The sequence below is a fragment of the Gallinula chloropus genome, assembly GCF_964237585.1.
Source record: "Gallinula chloropus genome assembly, chromosome: 20".
Classification (NCBI taxonomy): domain Eukaryota; kingdom Metazoa; phylum Chordata; class Aves; order Gruiformes; family Rallidae; genus Gallinula; species Gallinula chloropus.
In genome coordinates, this window is record NC_140105.1 from 3,411,701 (window position 1) to 3,432,742 (window position 21,042).

Below are 21,042 nucleotides of genomic sequence, written 5' to 3' on the forward strand. Positions count from 1 at the left end.
GAGTGCAGGAAAGCCTAAAATGAGACATAGCCCATGTTCCTCACTTGCCTTCTGCTCTGGAGTGTGTCCACCAAGCACTGAGGTGCCTGGTGGGGGACTGAATTTGGCTGAGAACAACGTTTGTACTTGGCAGCAACGTGAGGCACCTCGGGATCCCTCACAGGTTTCAGTGCCCTTACCCTGTGTTTGCTTTCCCACAGCACTCAGAGCTGAGATTTCCCGGGGCAGCAGAGCCTCCCCTCCCACCCTCTTTGCGACACAGCTTCATTCTCACCCTCAGAATGTGCTTCTGCAGTTACAGCACTAGAGCTCCCTTTTTTTTTCCCTTTATGTTTTCTAGGTTTTGTGGCCTGATTCAATTTCAAGGAGACATGAGAGAAAAAGTTTTGTTTCAGTTGTTTCTCCTGCTTTGCCATCCCTTTCCTGTAGTAAGTATTGAAAACATTGGACATTCTCAATCAAGCCTATTGTTTAAAATACTTGATGAGTTAAACTAATTAAAGTGCAGTAAAGCATCCTACAGATGTTAATGTACATAATAGGTTTTATTTCTCAAGGGTTTGCTACCTGCAGTGCTGCCACCTGAAACAGGCCACTGGTACCTGCAGTGCTCCTGGCTGCCCCACAGACTTGCTTCTCTGCCTTCTGTCCTTATGGGGTTAAATTAGAAGCACTTTCGGTGCCTAAGGCTGTTCTTCTACACAGCACTCAGCAGGGTGAAGACCTGTTCAGTTTTTAGTGCTTGAAAGCCCAATCAGATAAATTGCTGGTAGTTTAGTGGTCTTTCTGATAGTAGGAGGAGTTCTTTTTGTCAGGTGTAACAAAGCTTGTGCAGCAAGGTTTCTTGGATGTTACCTTTCTTGTAGAGTAACTGAAACAGGCTGCAACAGTCCGAGTTACTACTTCCAAGTATGTGTAAGAGAAGATCATGTGCAGGATAAAATCATCTTAGTCCTTTACGCTTTTTGCTGACTTGGTAAAGTCAGAGTTTTTCTCCCTGCACAAGACCTGGGGCCCCAGCTCACAGTGGCCATGCAAGCCAAAGGCCTATTGCAGTGCTCTGCAGCTTCTGTGCTCCATCCAAGGGTCTCACCTGGGACCAGCTGGGGATGTTTCTGGGAGTAGTCAAGAATACTACACGACTACTACAAAGCTATAGTCGAGGAGTGAAGAGGAGGAAAGGCTGTCAGAAGTCACTGTGACCTGTGAGTCTTCCTTCAAGTGGTTTGAGAACGTGCTGAATAGCCCGGTGCCTGGCCAACGCGGAGCAGCGTTGTTTGTTCTACCATGGATTGCTTTGGCTGGTTACTCTTTGATAAGGTTAAAAATCATACAGCAGAGTTTGATACTTCAGATTTTTATTCCAACTGTTTCCGTGTTATGTGTACTTGCTCCATGGAGGATCCTCAGCAGGAAGAGCACAGTGTAGGAACTGAATAGAGCTCGTTTCAGTTTCACAGCTTGTTGGGTGTTTTACATCATAAATATGTTTTGTTTGTACAGATGGGCCAGTTTAATTTGGCACTACTACTCCAGAAATGACCCTGTAATTTCTTTGCCTTCCTTTGGTTATCATCATCATTTCTTAAAACAAACAAACAAACAAAAAACCTCCCACCTTTTGGTGGGGCAAATAACCCAGAATTTGATTTTATTGCAGTTTGCTGTCTTCTATTTAATACCTTAATATTATGGTGGTGGTGGACAGATGGTTGGACTTGAAGATCTTAGAGGACTTTTCCAACCTTAAAGATCCTCTGATTGTATGATCTTTCAGTGCATTGTACTGCAGGGCAGCCTTGCTGGCTTTTCTCTGTAGAATCATAGAATGGTCTGGGTTGGAAGGGACCCCAAGTATCCCAGAGTTCCAACCCCCCCTGCCATGTGTACACCAGCATCACTACTGGATGGTGCTCTGGGAGAAATACTTGCAAATTAACTGCTTCCAGAAACTGGAGTGTGAAAAGCTAACGTTACTTGCATCATCGTCTATGTCCCAACGGTTCTTTAAAGAGTTTTGCTGACTCTTAGAGCCTCCAGACTGGGAAATCTGTTTTGTGAGCCTACAGAAAGCAAAGCTAGAGCCAGGCTTTGGCTCAGTGAGTCGTTTTAAGAAAAGAGATGTTCCAGTTGGGCCAAATTTTTGAATTAATTCCCTGCAGGGGACAGATAGTGATCGGAAATCCTGCAAAAGCTGAGTGAAAATACCGACTGAGGCAGCAGGAACTGTCTTGAGGTGCAGAAATGGAGTCCCTTCCTGCAGGAGGTGGCTGTCAGCGGCACGGGGAGGCTGTAGCTCTGAGTGGGAGACAGTGGCCGCCATGAAATGATTGTCAGCGTGAGGAACCAGTACGAGTGATGGCACTGGGCTCTTGGCAGCACTCTGGATATATCAGGGAGGTTCCTCTTGGGTGGCAGCACCTTCTGACAGCACCTTCTGACAGCCTTTCTTTCTGCTCTTCTGTAGATCCGGAAAACAACAGCCAGTCAGGTTTATGAAATGCTGATAACCTACAGTGACGTAGTGGATCCTGCCATTATGGACGAGGTTATGACCATACTCAGTGATACCAACTGGTAAGTGAATTTGCTGCCAGGTAGTAATGAGGGCTGAAAGCATTCATTCTCCTGCCACTGAAGTGGAACAACAACAAAAAGAAGAGGCGATGCCTTTGAAAGCTGATGGCAGGGAAGCTGTAGGAAAGGACACTGGAGTTGTAGCTGTCTATTGCTTCTGGGCCCAAAGTCATTGCTGAAAAGAATTCTTCTGTTGTAAGGAACTGTCTGGTGTATTGTCCCATTGGAGGCAGCACGCATAGAGTCACTAGATCAAGTAAAATACCCATCTTTTTCTAACAACATGAAACGGGAGGAGATCTTGGAAACTGTCCATGAACCAGAGACAGGGCTGTGCAAACAGTCAAACTTCAACTGCACAGACAGTTTCTTGGCATTTGTGAGCACTGGCAGGAATTTGGGAAAGGAAGGATCTCTGCAAGCTGGAAAACAACAGAATTAGCAGAACAGCTCAAATCTCCCATGAAATGTAATTACTCAAAATGCTACTAACGTATTCAAGGAAATATTTTGAATTGGAAGGGTTTAGATGTTTCCCAAGCATATGGCTGTGTGACTTAAACCAAGTTACTTTATTTTTTCATGTACTGTTACCTGTAACGTTAGTGCAGTGGGAAGGGGGGAACTTGTTTCATGTGCCAGGTTCAGGGACAGGAAGGACCCTTTCCATCAGCACCTTTGAGGTGGCAGGAGGAGGGGATACTCGCTGTGACTTTGGTTGTGTTTTGTCCCCATTCTGCAAATTTTAGCATTGTACCTTGTAGTCACCTGGAAAAGTTTAGAAAGGACTGTGTGCCTCAGGTCATTGAGGAAATACAGAGCTTTAAGGTACTAATTAGTTTATTAATTTGGCTGCCATGATAAACATTTCCCCTTGTTACAGATGATTCTCCTGGGTCATGGGTGCACCCAGCACCCTCCCTGCCTCCAACAGCAGACAAAGTTAAAACATGACAATAGACAGATATGAAAAAATATATAATTTCTTTATTGGTTACATTAAATGGCTTTTTGTCTTCATTGACATTTCAGGGAAATAAAATGAATCCACAGCTGTTCTAAGATACCTTAAAGCTGCAGTTTATGTATTTTCAGACTGCATGCTTAACATTATTTAACTTTTATTTCTGTGTTTGAACTTAAAGAATTTTATATTTGGGAAACTAAAACGCAGTTTGTCATTTTAGGGGTGGCTGCTGCTATTTTTCTGTATTTTCCAGTAAAAAGAGTAGAGCAATGGTCTCAGGTTTGAAGAACTGGTTATCCACAGTCCTGCCTGTTGTTCCTCTGCCTTGTGTAACTGCACACTGGTGTTTAGTGCTGGCTTATGCAATCTGCATTTAGGAGCAGCCTTGCTCAGAAGTTACAGTAAGAGGCTGTTAACAGAGACAATTGAGTAGGCTTAGATTAGCACTGTCACAAAGGGATGTTTACAATGCCAAAATTAGAAGTGGTCCACACCAGATCACTACAGAAAAAGCAGTGGTCACACAAATGGGTTACTGAACCAAAGCACTTCCTGAAAACCACTTCAGAACACTGAATGTTCTGGTTTCACCTCACCATTTGTAGAGTGGGACTGGCTCCTGGTTTAATCTTTCTTAATTCAGGGCTTGCTCAAAGTTCCCCACTGCCATATGACCATCCTGCTAAGATTAAAGATGAAGAACTAGTTTACTTAAAACTTAATTGTTTTATCTTGGTAGATTTGAACTGTTTACAAAAGAAGATACTTGAAATCAATGCTGAGTGTCAGAGTGAGCTGCTTGTTCTGCTCGAGCTCTCAGTGCTGGACCAATGCCAGTAAATCCCGCCTTACAGTAAGCATTAACATCAGGGAGCCAAATGAGAATTAAGAGCTGGGGAAGATGCTAATTACTGGCATATGCTTGATTGTTCCTTGTTGGACCTGCAGAAGTTTATTGCACTATTGTGTAATTCCAAATTTTACAAGTTACCCTGTAAATAATAAATTTACTTCAGCTGCAGGGACGTTTCCAGTGGTGAATGTGACACATTGGCCAAGGTGTCAGAAAAAAGGAGAAAGTTCAGATTATTTCTGACTTCCCTTCATGCTTTTTCTCTCCAATTTTGGACTCTGTGTGCTAAAAATTCCATTTTTAATGGCTCATTTACAGTTGCTACTTGAGAAAACCAAAATAACTCTATGGAATTGGTGAGCAATAGCAGCAGCCTCACAGTTTTCCAGTTAGAGTGGTGGATTTTTCCAAAGAAAAGAATGGTGTCTGGCTGCATTTTTGGCATTTCGGGGCTTTTTGTAACTGGTGGGTTTTGAGGACAGTCTCTCATGGACGTGCTGCTATTTCAGACGCTTTTAAATTAAAAGACTCACAAATTTTAGGGCTGGATTTTCAGTCTCAGGAGAAATTTCTTTAGAGAGAAGAATGTTGCCCAAATCCTGTGACATTCATTTAAATTCCTGATGTGAAAAGTTTTCTAAAGCAAAAAGCAGCTGTAAATTGGGAGAATAAATGCGTGAGCTTCTAGTCCAAAGGGCTGTGTGGAGAAGAGCGGACGTACCGCTAAAAAAAATCCACCCGTACGCGGACGTGCCGCTAAATCCACCCGTACGCGCCACTAAAATCCACCCGTACGCGGACGTGCCACGAAAAAATCCACCCGTACACGCCACTAAAATCCACCCGTACGCGGACGGGCCGCTAAATCCACCCGTACGCGCCACTAAAATCCACCCGTACGCGGACGTGCCGCTAAATCCACCCGTACGCGCCATTAAAATCCACCCGTACGCGGACGTGCTGCTAAAATCCACCCGTACGCGCCACTAAAATCCACCCGTACGCGGACATACCGCTAAAAAAAATCCACCCGTACGCGGAAGTACCGCTAAAATCCACCCGTACGCGGACATGCCGCTAAAAATCCACCCGTACGCGCCATTAAAATCCACCCGTACGCGGACATACCGCTGAAAAAAAATCCACCCGTACGCGGACATACCGCTAAAGCCACCCGTACGCGCCATTAAAATCCACCCGTACGCAGACGTGCCGCTAAAAATCCACCCGTACGCGGACGTGCTGCTAAAATCCACCCGTACGCGCCACTAAAATCCACCCGTACGTACCGCTGAAAAAAATCCACCCGTACGCGGACATACCGCTAAAAAAAATCCACCCGTACGCGGACGTGCCGCTAAAATCCACGCGGACATGCCGCTAAAAATCCACCCGTACGCGCCATTAAAATCCACCCGTACGCGGACGTGCCGCTAAAAAAAAATCCACCCGTACGCGGACGTACCGCGAAAAAATCCACCCGTACGCGGACGTGCCGCTAAAATCCACGCGGACATGCCGCTAAAAATCCACCCGTACGCGCCACTAAAATCCACCCGTACGCGGACGTACCGCTAAAACCACCCGTACGCGCCATTAAAATCCACCCGTACGCGGACGTGCCGCTAAAAATCCGCCCGTACGCGGACGTGCCGCTAAAATCCACCCGTACGCGCCACTAAAATCCACCCGTACGCGGACGTGCTGCTAAAAAAAATCCACCCGTATGCGCCACTAAAATCCACCCGTACGCGGACGTACCGCTGAAAAAAATCCACCCGTACGCGCCACTAAAATCCACCCGTACGCGGACATACCGCTAAAAAAAATCCACCCGTACGCGGACGGGCCGCTAAAATCCACACGTACGCGGACATGCCGCTAAAAATCCACCCGTACGCGCCATTAAAATCCACCCGTACGCGGACGTGCCGCTAAAAAAAAATCCACCCGTACACGCCACTAAAATCCACCCGTACGCGGACATGCCACTAAAATCCACCATTCCTTGGAGGTGCGAGTAAATCCCTCATTACCGTGAGCATTAACATCAGGGAGCCAAATGAGCATGAAGAGCAGTAAGGGAGCAGTGCAGTGGGCAGTGTAATTAGCTGTTTGCACACAGACAACTTGTTCATTTCTGAGGTAACTGGAAACCTCTTCCTCTTGCAGGGAAGCGGAGCTGCCCCTGGTACGAGAGAAGCGCAACTGCCTCTGCGACCTCCTGAAAGTGCCCAAACCGCAGCTGGTGTCCAAGGTAAGGTGTGGCAATGGGCTCTGGGGGGCTTGGCAGAGAAACAGAGTAACCATGGCCTGTCCCAGCAGCTCTGCTCTGTGCTGCTGTGCGACTCCTGCAGTTCTGTATGGGTTCTTCTGTGTTCTCCATGAGAAAGGTCCTCACACCTAACTACAGAATATGTGAAGTTGCTGGAGACTCTTCTCTTAAGCCCTTCCAGTCTCATTTCTTGAAACCATTCCAGTCTTACAGTGTGACATCTTACTCAGACAGAACACGAGAAGGAAATAACACAACGCAGATGTTTCAGAAAGTGTTTGTCTGCCCTTTCTGGGGAAAGAAAAAGGATAAAAACTTCCCAGTTCATTCCAACAATGAATGTGTATCGGAGTTGTGTAAGCCACTCAATTCTGATGCTGCCTCAGAGGAAGAATATAATGTACAAGTCAGACAGCACATCCATCACATTCATATATGCAAGTCCTGCTTCACCTTAATGCCAGTGGAGCTGCTCCAGTACAGACCGTGCTGCTTGTGTGGGTTTCTGAGAGGTTCCTTTCCTCTCTGCCCAAAGATGAGGAGGCTCCATTATTGCTCTTTTAGAGAACATGTGTTAACGTGACAATTTACAAAGAAAACTTGGTTTTACTTCAGGTAATACAAGACAAGGTGAAAATGCTTGATGACCCCAGGCTACTTCCCTTGTATCACAGCCCTCCACAGCATATACTTTATTCCTTAAACTGATTAAGCTTAAAAATAGCAGTAGATCAATTTATTCCTGGCCTTTGTAATTTTTATAGTTGTGCTTTCATAGTTCTAGCAAGTTCTGTCCTTTAATTATTTAGAGTTCAGAAACATGACCTGTGCAGTTGTCTTTCCTAAGATTTTTCTCATAGGATCTTCATCCCATCACTTTCTGAACTATTTGAACACCATTAAGTTTATTTTTGAGGCTGGAATTACACAAAGCATTGTGCTGTTGCACTGCAGGGTCTCACTTCAGAACTGCATCAGCCTTTTTCAGCATCTGCAGCTGAACATTCTCTTATTTCAAATCAGTTATTGGAGGCTGAGAGAAGCCTGGCAGGTTTGGAGAACACTGATAGAAACAGCAGTAGTGGTGAGGTGCTCCAGAGGGAACACACAGCATCACGTGCAGCCTGGTGGTGGCGGCCCAACGTGGAGCTTTACCTTCTCTTCCTCTTCACATAAGCAAATAGTACAACTTCTAGAAAAACATTAAGCCTGCACCTGCCCTGAAAACTACTGGAGTTCACTCCCTGAGGGATACTCGCTGACATTGAAGGACTTTCACTGTCCCTGTGCCACACTCGAGCTGCCCCAGCCCTGAGGACAGAGGAGAAACACTAAAGGGAGCCAAGCATGGCATTATGAAAAGGTGAATGAAGTTCATGCCACATGAAATCAACACTTATCGTTCCTTTAAAAGTTGTACAAATACAGTTTACTAAAGGGTAGTTAAAAATTAAGGTGTTAAAAAGGACTGTAAATATTACAGCACTGTATGGTTGTGTTTCTTTTCCATTTAGTTCACCTCATTACACGATGGAGGTACTGTTGAAGCAGTGATACGTGGTACTCTGTGTGACCTGCTCTCCTCTTTCTCCCTTGCAGAGTTCAGCCCAGTGAAGTCACGTTGCAAACTGCAGCTCCAGGTTCAGGTGCCGTTGGGAACAGAAGAGTTTGTGCTGCAGCATCCTGACCAACGGGATTCTCAGCAGGAGCCACCGAGCACCCTGTGCAACACAATAAGAGACAGGGGTTACCTGTTACAGGCCTGTGCAGGTGTGCTGTGGGAAGGCAACAAGGCTTGGTCACATTGTCAGGGTTCAAGGTCATTATCTGTAGCCACAAGATGGCGGCTTCTCTTCACACTTGTGTCACAACTGGCCCCGGGGTTGGATGTCAATGAGTTCTTCCTCTGCAACACTGACTGGAGCCGTTCAGCCCCTGCTTGCTGTACACACATCAAGTATTAAACCTGACTTGCTGCACTAGCTGATTAAAAGAATTGGTTTTTCAGAGTTAAGAATGGCAACAGTTGGTGGTAATGAAATCTTCCTGAACATAAAGTGTCTGAGTGGTTAAGTCTGTCACTCTTATGTCACAGTCCAAAACAATTCCAGGTTTCACTTCAGCTAAAGCCAAAGCCTCTCTGAATAGCTCTTTGTGTAACTAATTCAGGGAAATGTTTGTGGCAAACGAGCTTCAGGGAATGAAGCTTTATTTTTAACTTTGAAGAGCACAGAGGTGGATCAGTGCTTCACACCAGGGGTAGGAATTCAGGCCATTTCGTACTGACTAGAAAATGAAATGGCTGGAACAGTTATCTCTAGTAAGACAACTGTGATGGTGAGGAGAAATCCACAGGCTACAGGATATTGTAACTGGTTCTGCTGAAATCCCACTGTCCCAGCACTGTGCAGAGCAGTGGCTGAGGGTGAGTGTGTACACACATCAGTGAAGATTTGGAAGGAGGGAAAAATTCAGGCAGAGGAGCTGAAAAAGATCAGTTTCTCTGTGAAGTAAAGTACCTCTTGCAAACTGCAGCAGTCTCCCACTGCAGGTGTTTCCAAAACTACACCCTGTCCCACTCTAAGAGATTATTTCCTTTTTAAAAAAACACCTATAACTTACCTGATTCAGTACTTGCTCAGTGTACTTACAGCCTGGCAGATGACACCCAAGGCAGATCCATGTTATTCACCAGCTATTAAACAACCAGGTCTCGATTCACAGACTGTGCCACTGCCCCAGGTGGCCATGAGACCACAGGCATCTCAGGGGCTGCTTAAGGCAGAAGAAATCCTCCAGCCCCCAGCAGTGCTGTTACACTGCCACTACATGGATGGTTCTAGTACATTCGTGCAAGGTCTTGGGTTTGCAAAGCCTGCTTAGGCAAAAGAGCCTGAGAAGGGCCAGTGAGAATCGTGAGCATCTGTACATAGAGCTGTCTGGCTGCCAGGCGATGGTACAGACACAACTGGACTTTTTGCACCGCTCCAGATGGGAGGATGCTGTAGCTGCCACAGTCCTGGCCCTGTGCAGAGCTTCCCTTGGCCAGCACCAGCTCCTGTGCCCAGGAGCAGGACCAGAGCCCCTCACGGAGAAGGGTTGAGGGCCCTGAGCAATGTTTGACAGGAGCCTCTCACCACACTTCCCCTGGTTATCATGTGGGCTTGATGCATTTCTAAGGCTTCCCTATGGTAACGGTCCTCTTGTCTTACAGCCTGTGTTTGATGGTTATTTCAATTACAAATACAGTTTAACAATCACATGTGGGCTGGTAAACAAGAGACACGCAATAGTAAAATGAGCAAACAGCATTACTCCTGGTGTAACCAGGACGGCCCTTAGAAAAGGGTTACTCAGCACAAAGACAAACTTAATGAAGCTCAAAGTACAAAAACATTCCAAACCTCTGAACACCGTGGTCTTCCTCCACACAGCTGCAGTGAGGGTAACACAGCTCCAGGATCAGCGCCTTACCTTGGGCTTAGTTGAAGTGGTAATAATCCAGCCCTTCCTTCAGGTTCAGCGTGTTCAGGTTGGCTTCAAACGCTCCACCTGTCAGATCCTGTGAGGGAAGAAAAAGACACTCTGAGTTCAGGCAGGAGAAAGGCCTGTTTGCAGAACTAGACTGAAATAAACCACAGCTTGGGCAAGTTTCCATTCAGAAATAGTCTATTGACAAATGCAGTGTTCAAATTAATTTGCAGGTTGGGGTGGGGGTGTTGGGTCTGTGTCACCCTCACCCTACTCTGTAGAACTGGCAGCTTCTCTAGGGCAGCTGTCACCACCGGTTCACTTCTCCTGCAGGCACCCACAGCCTGGACCAGGCAGTGAGTTTGAGAGAAGAGGGATTTTTGCAGATGTTGACCAGTGATTGATGAGCTTGCCTGATGGAACAAACCTTCCCTCAAGTGACTGACCCGTTGTGCATAGTTAAAGGTGTGTCCTTTGGAGTCCTGGTTCTGGTATCTGCAGGACCCTGTAGGTTTGCCCCTTGCTCTCACAAGGCAGTGATGGCATTAAGGAAACTTGCCAAGTTCAGCAGTTCTGAGCAGTTCCACTTGGGTCTTCCCAGAGTTCTCCATTCTACTAATCTTCAGGAATGGCACCAGAGATAATGACTCAGCGCCCACGGTGCTATGGGAGGTGGGTACAGAAATGGCAAAGAGTCTGCAAGTCTCTAGGACAGGAAGGTTCAAAACCAAAGTCCAGCTGAACCAGGCACTAAGGGAGGGGGAATGCGAGACCTGGAATAACGGGATTCACACGTGCGCTCTGGGACCTTCAATGAACTAAGGCTTCTGTCTCCTCCAGCTTCCCTGCTTGCCTTGGGCCTGTCAGCTGAGCAGCTTAGCAGACACTCATGGTAGCTGGCATTGCTTGGGAGCGCTCATGGACAGAGGCCACCAACAAACCAAGCTGACCTGTCCCCAAATCTCCACGTTGCTTCTGCTGCCTGAATTGATTTAGGACAGGAAGCGCAGCATGGGTAGGTACATGGGTACATGTCAAAGCTCCTGCCCAAAGCAGGTGCTGTCCCTCAAGCTCAGAGCTTCCCTCCCCTTTCCCCTTCCCTTTCTCACCTATTTGCCATGTGCATCTCTGGTCACCAGCACTGCCAAAAAATACAAAGCTGGAATAATCTGACCCTGAAGTTCAACAAAAAATAACCATGACCACTAGTCATAAAATCCATAATTGAGCTCTGGAGTTTACCAACCACTGAAAAATTGAGAACAGCTAACGAATTGTGTGGAGAAGGACAGGGAAGGGCTTTTTAAGCACAGGCTCCCCTTCCCTAAGGTGACCAATTCCTTATCTGAGTGATAAGGCCCTGATTGTGAAAGCTGCTGAGCACACTTTCTGTTCTTACCTTCTTGAAATCAAGAATACTTGATGGTATTTAATACTTAGAAGGTTGAACCAGTCAGTTAAGTTCCCAGCCCATCACTACCCTCTGCAAAACTTACACTCACCTCAGCAGGGAATTCTACACCCAAACATAAGCCTTCACTACACCCTTTAGTCCCCAGGAACAATGTCACAAAGCCAGGCTTTCCCAAGTTAGGACACAGGGTACAGACCAGTTGTGTTTGGGCTGCTGATAAATCAACCTGCTCTAAAGGAGGGTTTAAAAAGTAAGTAAATAAATACAAAAAGAGCCCTGATGCTAAATGAAGCAGGAGAGTTAAACTGTCACTCCCAGAGCACGAGCGGGGGCAGGAGGCGGCAGGGCTTTGCAGGGCTAACAGTACATTTGCTGAACACTTTATACTCTGAAACGAGTTTAATTACCGAGGCAGAAGAGTACAAATCCCTTTCATTTCAAGCCACTGGACTCCACGCCAGCACGGCGCCGTACCTGGTGTCTGAGCATGGTGATTTACCTTGAAGGGGAAGGAAACAGCAGGCTGACCCTTGGGTGCTGGGCTCCCACTGGCTGCAGACCCTTGGGTGCAGGGCTCCCACTGGCTGCATGAGTTAGAGACACACACATCCCACACACAGAGCAGCATTTCAGCTGCAGCCCTCTGCAAAGCCATTTTACAGTGCAAACTGAGCGAAGTTCACACAGGATGTGACTTGATGTGGTGACAAAGCAATGCCAGTGCCAGCAAGGGAGGAACTGCCTGAAAGAAGAAAACAGCAAACCCTGCTCCAAGCCCAGGGCCAGCAGAGTTCTTCCTCACAAACAGCCCACTTAATTAACAGCTCTAATCTGCAGAATGACTGGCTCAGAGCTGGTAGAAATACACAGGTTTTGTCAGTCCCCTGCCATGAACAGACAAAGAAAAGGCAGTATGGCCCCAGAAGACTTTCTGCTTCAGCAGGGTGGTGATAAACTTGTGTCAGAAAATAATAAAGCTCAGGGTGACGTTTGGGATGTTTAAGAAGCTGTTTAAGATAGATATTAGCTAAGAGGAGCTGCTAAGAGGCAGCACTTCATCTGATGCAGGCTTTGTATTTGAGGTACTTAACCCCCACCCTATGTTTTCCCATGCTCCCCCTTCCAAAAAAGCACCTCAGAAGGAGAACTGTACACAAGGTGAGTAAAGAAAAGTAATGGGGAGTTCTGGTTTTCAGCTGTTCCTTCAGAGATGAGCTGCACAGAGAGCCAGGCAGCTCAACCTGGGGATCAGCCAAGTCTGACCTGGGTGTTACACCTGGCCTGGGGTACCAGCTCAGATGAATGAAAGGTCAATGCTCTGCTCTTCTCAGCCCACTTAGAAACCATTTCCTTTGGTGGTCAGGTCAAGAAGCTTGAAAGCTGCTGCAGAAAAGATACCCGAGTATTTTAAACCACAAACATTGATCAACTTGATTTTTTTGGTAGAAAACTACTTTCCATCACAAAACTGCTACTGAAACCTGGCTGTGTCATCCACCCACAGCCTTGCCAGTAGTAAGAGTGGGATTTCACAGATTCTGACAGCCTCCACAAACACTCCTACCAGTACAAAAGCCCCAGCAGTGTGACACTGGCTGGAAGCAGTTACTGAAAGCTATTCCTTAACATCAGCTACCAAACCCAATGGCAGAGCTGGAGGGGACATTTATTTCCTTTTTACAGTGTCTGTGGTTTCTCAGGTGCTAAGCAGCTATTGAGCACTGCTAACAGAGAAAAATTTGTCTTGAATCATGATTTGTTACTCTTAACAACTTGATTCTCTGTCTTCACAATATTGAACTACTAATAGAGCACAATGACACAGCAGGTAACTTGCCTGCAGTTTCTGGAGATTGGCTTCCATAGGAAGGGCTACTGACTTCAGTGAGTTCTGAACAATCAGCTGCTTGAAAGATGGAGTTTAGAACCAACTTTACAAACTCTGAAACTACTTCAAGTGGGTCAAATTGTATTTCTAAAGAAAATGCTGCATATTGCTTAAGAGATGCTGTGGCCTCTGGTGTTCTGTGACCAGCAAGTAGAAAATGCTCAGCTGCCACGAGTGGGAAATAAACTGAAATCACAACTGATGTCACAGACCAGAGTTTTCAGGGAAGAGGCTGGATAATGGTCTCATTGTGAGGGCTTCACAAATTAAATGTGCTCTGGAACAGGTTGTACAGATGTTTTGTCTGGGGACTTCCACCCACCATTATATGTAGTATGAAAAATTAAATTAGTTGTAATATTACTGGCTCATCCAAGTGTTTATCAACACACAGCACATGAGAATGCCCCAAGGTCCTTTCAGTCTGGCTTTACAACTCAGAGTTACGATCTCAGAGCTGATCGTAAAGTTGGGAGCACAAAGTTACACCCAGACTGTACCAGATGTGTTGAGCTGGTCACTCTTTGAGCAGACCTGGTACAGCATTGGCAGGTCTTTGCTTCTATGTAGCTACAAGGTTTTGGTTACTGGTAGATGCTTTTTACTACTACTTGGAACTAGAATGTGCTTGCTATTTTGCCTTAAAACTTGTGTGTTATCCCATGCATCATTCTTTGCTATTTTGTAATAGAACTGCTGGTTGTCACCTTCTGGTTATGTTATTTGGTCAACTAAACTGGTTGAAATACCAGTTATCACAGCCAGGCACAGAAGAGGCTTCAGAATTGGCTGTGCCAAACAAAGTGGCTTCTAAGGTCTGATTTAAAAACAAAGCCTTTGCCATAGATAAGGCTGTAAAACGTTAGGAATACATGAGGCCAGGCAGACTGGATGTCCTCATTTGTGCAGTGATAAGGTGAAACAGATCCAAGCTTCTCTACAGAAGCTGTTCCCTTTATTGTTCCTAATACTACTTTACTAGAGGCTGCTGGCTTACATCCCTGAAAAACTCTCAACAATTTGATTAAAAGGCCATTCAAATAGGAAAAGCTTTAAAAAAAAAATAAGTAAAATAGGACTTGGTTTTGAGAAGGATCAAACCCTGACCTTGCAGGCTGAGGGGAGCACTCACCAGCTTCACACAGATGATGAAAGGTGGAGCTGCATCTCTGAAGTGACAAATAGGAATTCTTGGTTTTGGTCTCTCCTGCAAGAAAAAGCAGTAGAACTGAGGGAAGGGGCACACAGTGTTACTGTGAGCTTACTTTTAGGAGCTTCTAAACACTAAAAGGGGAGAAATGATTTTGAGATCTCAAGTTAAATAGTCTGACTATAGATATTTGACTTTTATCCATCATGAACCTGATTCTACTCCCACCTAAAAGAAAAAGCTGCCAGTGAAGGCTGTGTTTTACCCCCCCACCAGCATCCTTTCAGAGTATATATCAACTGATCTGAGAAGGTCCACAGCTCATGCTCCAGTACCACTCCCCAGCTCTCCACACCCCTGTCACAACCTCCTTCCCAAAAGGAGCTGCTGTGCAATATTTAAAGTCAGTGACATGTTCTTTCATCACACTTCCCACACCACTTCCAGAACCCAGTACAGAACCCAAGAGCACCTCTAACTAACCTCAGCTTCTTCGTAAGTGTAGAATCCTTTGGTGATTTTCTTTTCATCCACATCACAGAACGCAGTGACCTGGCAAGACAGAAGCAGAGTGTTCCAGTGCTGTTCTTTGCTGCCCACAGATCCTTCACCCGTAGCCTGTCTACCTAAGTGATGCTACAGGCATGTCCATGAGCACAGCAACAGGGCAACGTGCCCTGGGCCACCTAGGGAGCTTAAAAATGTTAAATCCTTTCCAGGTGTGTCTTAAAGAGATGGGGAAAATTTGCCTGAGAGCATGGTATGTTTTTACCAACAAGAGAACAGGTGAGAGAACATCTGTGAGATCATTAGCTTCATCCACAGCAATAAGCTGAGGAAACTAAAACCAGAGACTATCCCCCTGCTTTTGGCACTGCCAGTAACCACCTGAGGTTAGGGGATACAAACCTTCCTCCTTCTGCCCTCCCAAAGTGCATCATCACCACCAGATACACCTCAGGACAGCAGTGCTGCACTACTGCTTTGGATGCTCAATTCCAGGTCACAATTCCCAGGTTGGGAATTCCTCTGGTTTTACACTTTGTCAACTGAAAACTTCAGCAGATTTGGTGTTTAAACACATGTAATTACTACTTCATTTTGGTTGTTCTTACTGTAGGTATGGAAGCTTTATGGGCATCCCCAGCTGCCAAATATTTCAGATTTTTATTTACATTCCTCCCAAATATGCAGGCATAATAAATGCCCAAAATCCAAAGCACACAGTGGCCTCATTTTTGAACAATCAGGTTGCCAGTAACACTTCAGAAGACTTTTTAAAATAAACATGTCTGTGTTTTCCTCTGCCTTCCACTGGACCCATTCATATGATCTACACAGAGCTCTTACGCTGAAGCAAACAGTTAAGGTCTTGCAGAAATCAATTGTTCTGGTAGAAGCCTGAGGGCAGTTTTCCTATCTTTTTAATTGTTGCATTAAAAATTGATTAACAACACTTACTGCTGAGAAAATCTGCAAAGCCAGACAGCTGTTTATTAATTTATTAAGTTCGAAGGCTGCAAGAGGCTGGCTTGCTCTCTGTGCCTACAAATCTCTCCCAGGCATTTTCCTCCTGTCATTAGGCAAGCTGTCCTTTACCTGAAGTGACCTCATTCTGTTTGTGCAGAGGCAAACCCTGACACAAGAGCACTGGTGACACAGGGCTGAACCGTTGAGTTCTTTATTGCTACCACAGTCCAGAGGCCGAGTGCCACCTCTGCAGCCCAAGGGCAGAACTGCAGGGGAACAGAACCACCTCACACCTGGTCAGGCAGCAGCCAGAGAGCTGCAGTATCCTGCAATGTAAAGGACATTTCTACATCAAAAACAACTGGGAGATATTTCCAGTGTCCAGTGGAGGAGCTTCCTATCCAAATCCTTAAAACACCGTAACAACTGCTCTTCCATGAGGCATCAATGGGAAGAGAACACACCCAGAACTGCCAAGGGACTGCAGCTCTGGCCAAACACCACTGCCCTACCAAGTCACCGTGGGAAATGCAGCTGATAAACTAGGGGATGGGCAGGGAGGGTCCCTGGAGCAACTGAGAGCAAGACACTCATCCTGGAGAACATGTTACTTGAAAACAGGCACACAGAGACATAAAGAACAGAACATGAAGGAAACATCATATTTTCACCTTGGGGCAGTATGTATCCCTAGAGGAATGACACCACAGGCCAGCAGATCCTGATCTTTGCTCTGGCTGACCCTGAAGCAGGGATCACGCTACGGACGCTCCCCTCTGTTCCAGGCGTTGTAACAGGAACAAAGAGGTGAGGGAAGTCAGTAGGAGGCAGTTACTAGACCTTGTACAAGGTCTTTGTGTCTGGTGCGGGCTGGGTTAGACAGCAGCAAGCACAAACAACTCCTTAAAGCACAAAGACCCAGAACCAGGATCCTCCTCAGCCTTTTGATTTTCCCTTAAATACACATTAACACACATCACACCCCTGGCTCGATCTCTGTGGCCACTGCAATGCTGTAGTGCAGCTGAAAATCCAGACAGTGTGGACTGAGCACAGTAAACTACATCCCAGGATTTACCTCTACCCATCTGATTTACATAATTACATACACATGGGTATATAGATATGTGTGTGCATATAGATATATATATATGCATATAAAGGGAAGCAAGTAGAAGCCACTGTGGAAAAAGAAGTTACTCAGCTGGGCACTTTTCGTTTGTGTTAGCCACCTTGAAAATTCTAGAATACTCTGCACAACTTGGTTCCACCCTGAATGTTTCACTGTCCTAGAAGCTGTGACCTTTATAAACAAAAGGTAGCAGGGTACACCTTCACTGCCAACCAACAGTTGGGTTCTGGGAATAGAATCATAGACTGGTCTGGGTTGGAAGGGACCCCAAGGATCACAGAGCTCCAACCCCCCTGCCACAGGCAGGGACACCAACCTCCAGCCTGGAGCTACACAAGGTTGCCCAGGGTCCCATCCAACCTGGCCTTGAACACCCCCAGGGATGGGGCATCCACCCCCTCTCTGGGCAGCCTGTTCCAGCCCCTCACCACTCTCTCTGGAAAAAAACTTCCCCCAATATCTAATCTGAACCTTCCTTCAGCTTTAATCCATCCCCCTTGTCCTGCCATTATCTCCCCTTTTAACAAGCTGATTCCCTTCCTGTTCCTCTGCTCCCTTCAGGGACTGGAGGCTGCAATGAGGTCCCCCACAGCCTTCTCTTCTCCAGGCTGAACCAGCCCAGCTCCCTCAGCCTCTCTCCGTAGGGGAGCTGCTCCAGCCCTCTGATCATCTCCGTGGCTCCTCTGACCCCTCTCCAACAGTCCCACATCTTTCCTGTATCACGGGCCCCAGATCTGGACAAAGAACTCCAGAGGATCCAGCACCCAAACTCCTGGTACCAGCAGTTACAAATCTCCCTTGGAAGATGGCAATGCCTCTGACCTTCTTGTGAGTTAGCACTAAGGTATCTCCATGTATAATTTTCAATGGATTCAGCCAGCTCAAAGCTGCTATTTACAGTATTATAAACAGGTCAGACTTGAACAGGCAATTTTTCTGCCAGACAGTTCACCATGTGGGTGGCCAAAGTGTAAGTCAGCTATTTTTCCAACACACAATATTTATTTTCCAATTAAAGAAAATCTATGTCTGGAGTCTAAATACAGGTCTTGCACACAGTTGTTTATCCTGTAAGGAGAACTCAAGGCATCAGGCTTATATGAGCTATTTACTTTATACTTACAGGATAAACCCAGAGTTACCTGTTTATTTTCCTGCATTAATGGGCTTCGTTCTTGTATCTTTTATGAAGACCATCTATCCATACAAGAACTACTGTCTCCCAGGGAGAAGCCTATGAATTATAAAGCTATAAAGCAGTCTTGAGGGGTTTTTTCCTCTCCTTGTAGCAAAATGGCCCTTTCACAATGCCTCTGGCAATATGATCCCATTGAAGCTTAGAGAGTCCTCAGATCACACTTCGGTTTTAAGAAAATATATAAAAGGTTATATATTTTTGGTTTGAATGCCACTTGTCTGAGAATCTGCACAATTCCAGAAGAAAGAAAAAAGACTGCTATTTCTCCCAGTAAAAAACAGGAGACAGCTGGGTATCTGTCCTACACCAGCTATGTAATTACTGTGAGCAGTTTTCATAAATAGGGGTTGCAAAGTACCTTAACAACAGTGTAAAGGAAAAAGGAGAAATAGTTTTCTCCCTCATAAATGAAATGGCTCCAAAGATAAGATATTTGTTAAAAAATAAAAATCTCTGCAAGGGGAAGACCCATTTGAGGAAGATAAAAGCATTTCTCTGGCTGGTTTCTTTTAAGAACTGCAGCAGCTGCATGAAGGGACACACAGGCTGGGACTATCAGACCTCCCTGGGGCAAGAGGAGATTAATGGGCAGCAGATTCATCCTACTCCAAATGTACAACCCAAGGAGTCTGTATGAGTGGGCTTGGGGTGCAGCTGTAATCACCGAGCTGTTTGCACCGTGCACAAGAGTTAATAGCTTGCAGAGCATGTTTCTTGGCACTTCCCATCCCATTCAGATTTCCTGATGGAAAAACTGGAAGATTTCATCAGCCTGATAATGTCCTTTGATGGTGAATGACCTTCATTGGATTTTATTCCCTCAACTTATTTTCACCTGTGTTCTGCTTTAGGTCTGGAAGGCTCATTTACAGGAAGCACCAACACACAATCACAGCAGATTCTCAGGGTAGGAGAAGCAAGAGTGAGCAACTCAGTAGAGTGTGATGGAAACAATGGACAATCATTTTGATAAATGGTCACCTCCATGTTGTCTCCTCTCTCCCTTCACTACCTCAATTGATCTCATAACATTCATATTTAAATAAGATAACCTGCAAACTCTCTACAAAATCCTGTATGAGCAGATCTTCCCTTCTGCCTTCTCTGCACATCTCATGCAGTCCTTCATCAGCCTTAAACTTCCAGTGACCCTGGTGATTCTTCTATTTATAATTTCATTCAAACTTTTATAAAGCCTCAGAGGCACGTTAATATACATCTCTGCAAAAGTTAAATCAGTTTTAGCCATTCACATCAAAAGCATTGTAATGCAAGTTTAAATAGATGCAGTTAATGACAAACAGAACAAGAGATGTGCAGAGGCATAAACACCTTCAGCACACCACAAGCAGAACCAGGAAACCAGCAAGCAGCAGAGTGATTTTCAGTATCAGGGGCTGCTTTTATTTCACCTCTTGAGCACTACAGCCATGACAGAAGCTGTGAGTATCTTTAAATTCCAAGCATGCATTTCATGGCTCCATTTAAAGCTACTATTTCATTAAAGATAGGGACATCTTCCCACTTTGCACAGATACACCCACATTGCTCAAGTGAATTCCTATACCAGAATCCAACACACAAAACGAGCCCCTACATACTGTACATCACACAGAATTCCCCTTGTTACATACTACATACAACGGCCTTACTATATAACAGCGTGGGAACTAGTTGCCAGTGTCTCATTTCTCTAGAAGAGATAACTGAATTAGTTATGCCAGTAACTTCTGCAGTGTGCTGGGCTCTGCACTGCCAGAACGGACGTTGCAGAGAGCCCGTCTTCCTAAATGGAAGCAGCAGGGAGAGGTCCTGCCAAATCCCAGCGTGAAGAATTCACCACAGTCCAAAATGAAGCCTCTGTTTTACCCCATGTGGCCTTAGGATGCTTTATACCTGGATTCTGCTTTACCCCATATCACTTTAGGATGCTTCATACCTGGATTTAACTGAACCTTTCAAGGTTCATCTCTCTCCCTTGTTCTGTAGGCTCTCTTTTAGCTTGCTTTTACGCTGCCATTCTGTCCTTCACTCCTCAGCCAAGGTGGGGATGATATTCCTCCCTTTATTTATGTTTCTTTGTTTTTACATTCCCCCACATCAGTGTCTCACCCTGCCATCCGTATACCTTAGAGCAATTAAAATGTTCTAAAGCTTAAACATGCCTTGCTTTTGTGAGAGAGCTGAAGGGCCATCCTTGAAGCACATGGCTCAGTGATGCTGCTCTTAGAAAAAGGTGACGAGAAATGAACAGATGATTTAAATGGTTCCTGAGCTGGGAGACAGGGTGTGCAAAATACTTTCCTGAAGCTTTCAAGTTGGCCACTGGCAGATAGGGTTGTCATAGAGAAATGTTGGGGCTGACTGTGTACTAGTGCTGTTGCCATGCCACTAATTAGCTGATGCTTATTTCGTCCTCTCCCCCTCCTGTTCTCTTAGCTGCCTGAGCACTATTTTCAGCCATCGGAAATGACACAAAACGTTAATGCTGAAGTTCTCCTTTTAGCTGAAGTTTGACAGAGAATAAAAGAGCAGACAAGACAGCTCAGAACCCCTCCAGGCATATGTAGCATCCAAAAAACATTTGGTTTCCATCTTCAGCTGCAAATTGTAGACAAGACGGATGTGTTTTAAACAAAAAAAGGTC

The 21,042-nt window shown here is 45.6% G+C and overlaps 2 protein-coding genes across 2 annotated transcripts in view; one reads left to right on the plus strand and one right to left on the minus strand.

Annotated features, from left to right (window-relative positions):
- TBCD (tubulin folding cofactor D) overlaps positions 1-8,723 on the plus strand; it is a 117,132-nt gene extending 108,409 nt beyond the window's left edge. Inside the window, exons 35-38 of the mRNA XM_084273516.1 lie at positions 341-428; positions 2,468-2,577; positions 6,570-6,654; positions 8,272-8,723. Of these exons, the coding sequence (XP_084129642.1) occupies positions 341-428; positions 2,468-2,577; positions 6,570-6,654; positions 8,272-8,286 (298 nt within the window). The 3' untranslated portion in view covers positions 8,287-8,723. The remainder of the gene's footprint in view (positions 1-340; positions 429-2,467; positions 2,578-6,569; positions 6,655-8,271) is intronic.
- The window catches only part of B3GNTL1 (UDP-GlcNAc:betaGal beta-1,3-N-acetylglucosaminyltransferase like 1), a gene marked incomplete at its 5' end in the record, with an annotated part of 114,514 nt that continues 101,465 nt past the window's right edge, over positions 7,994-21,042 (minus strand). Inside the window, 4 exons of the mRNA XM_084273515.1 lie at positions 7,994-8,393; positions 10,147-10,234; positions 14,578-14,652; positions 15,079-15,147. Of these exons, the coding sequence (XP_084129641.1) occupies positions 10,154-10,234; positions 14,578-14,652; positions 15,079-15,147 (225 nt within the window). The 3' untranslated portion in view covers positions 7,994-8,393; positions 10,147-10,153. The remainder of the gene's footprint in view (positions 8,394-10,146; positions 10,235-14,577; positions 14,653-15,078; positions 15,148-21,042) is intronic.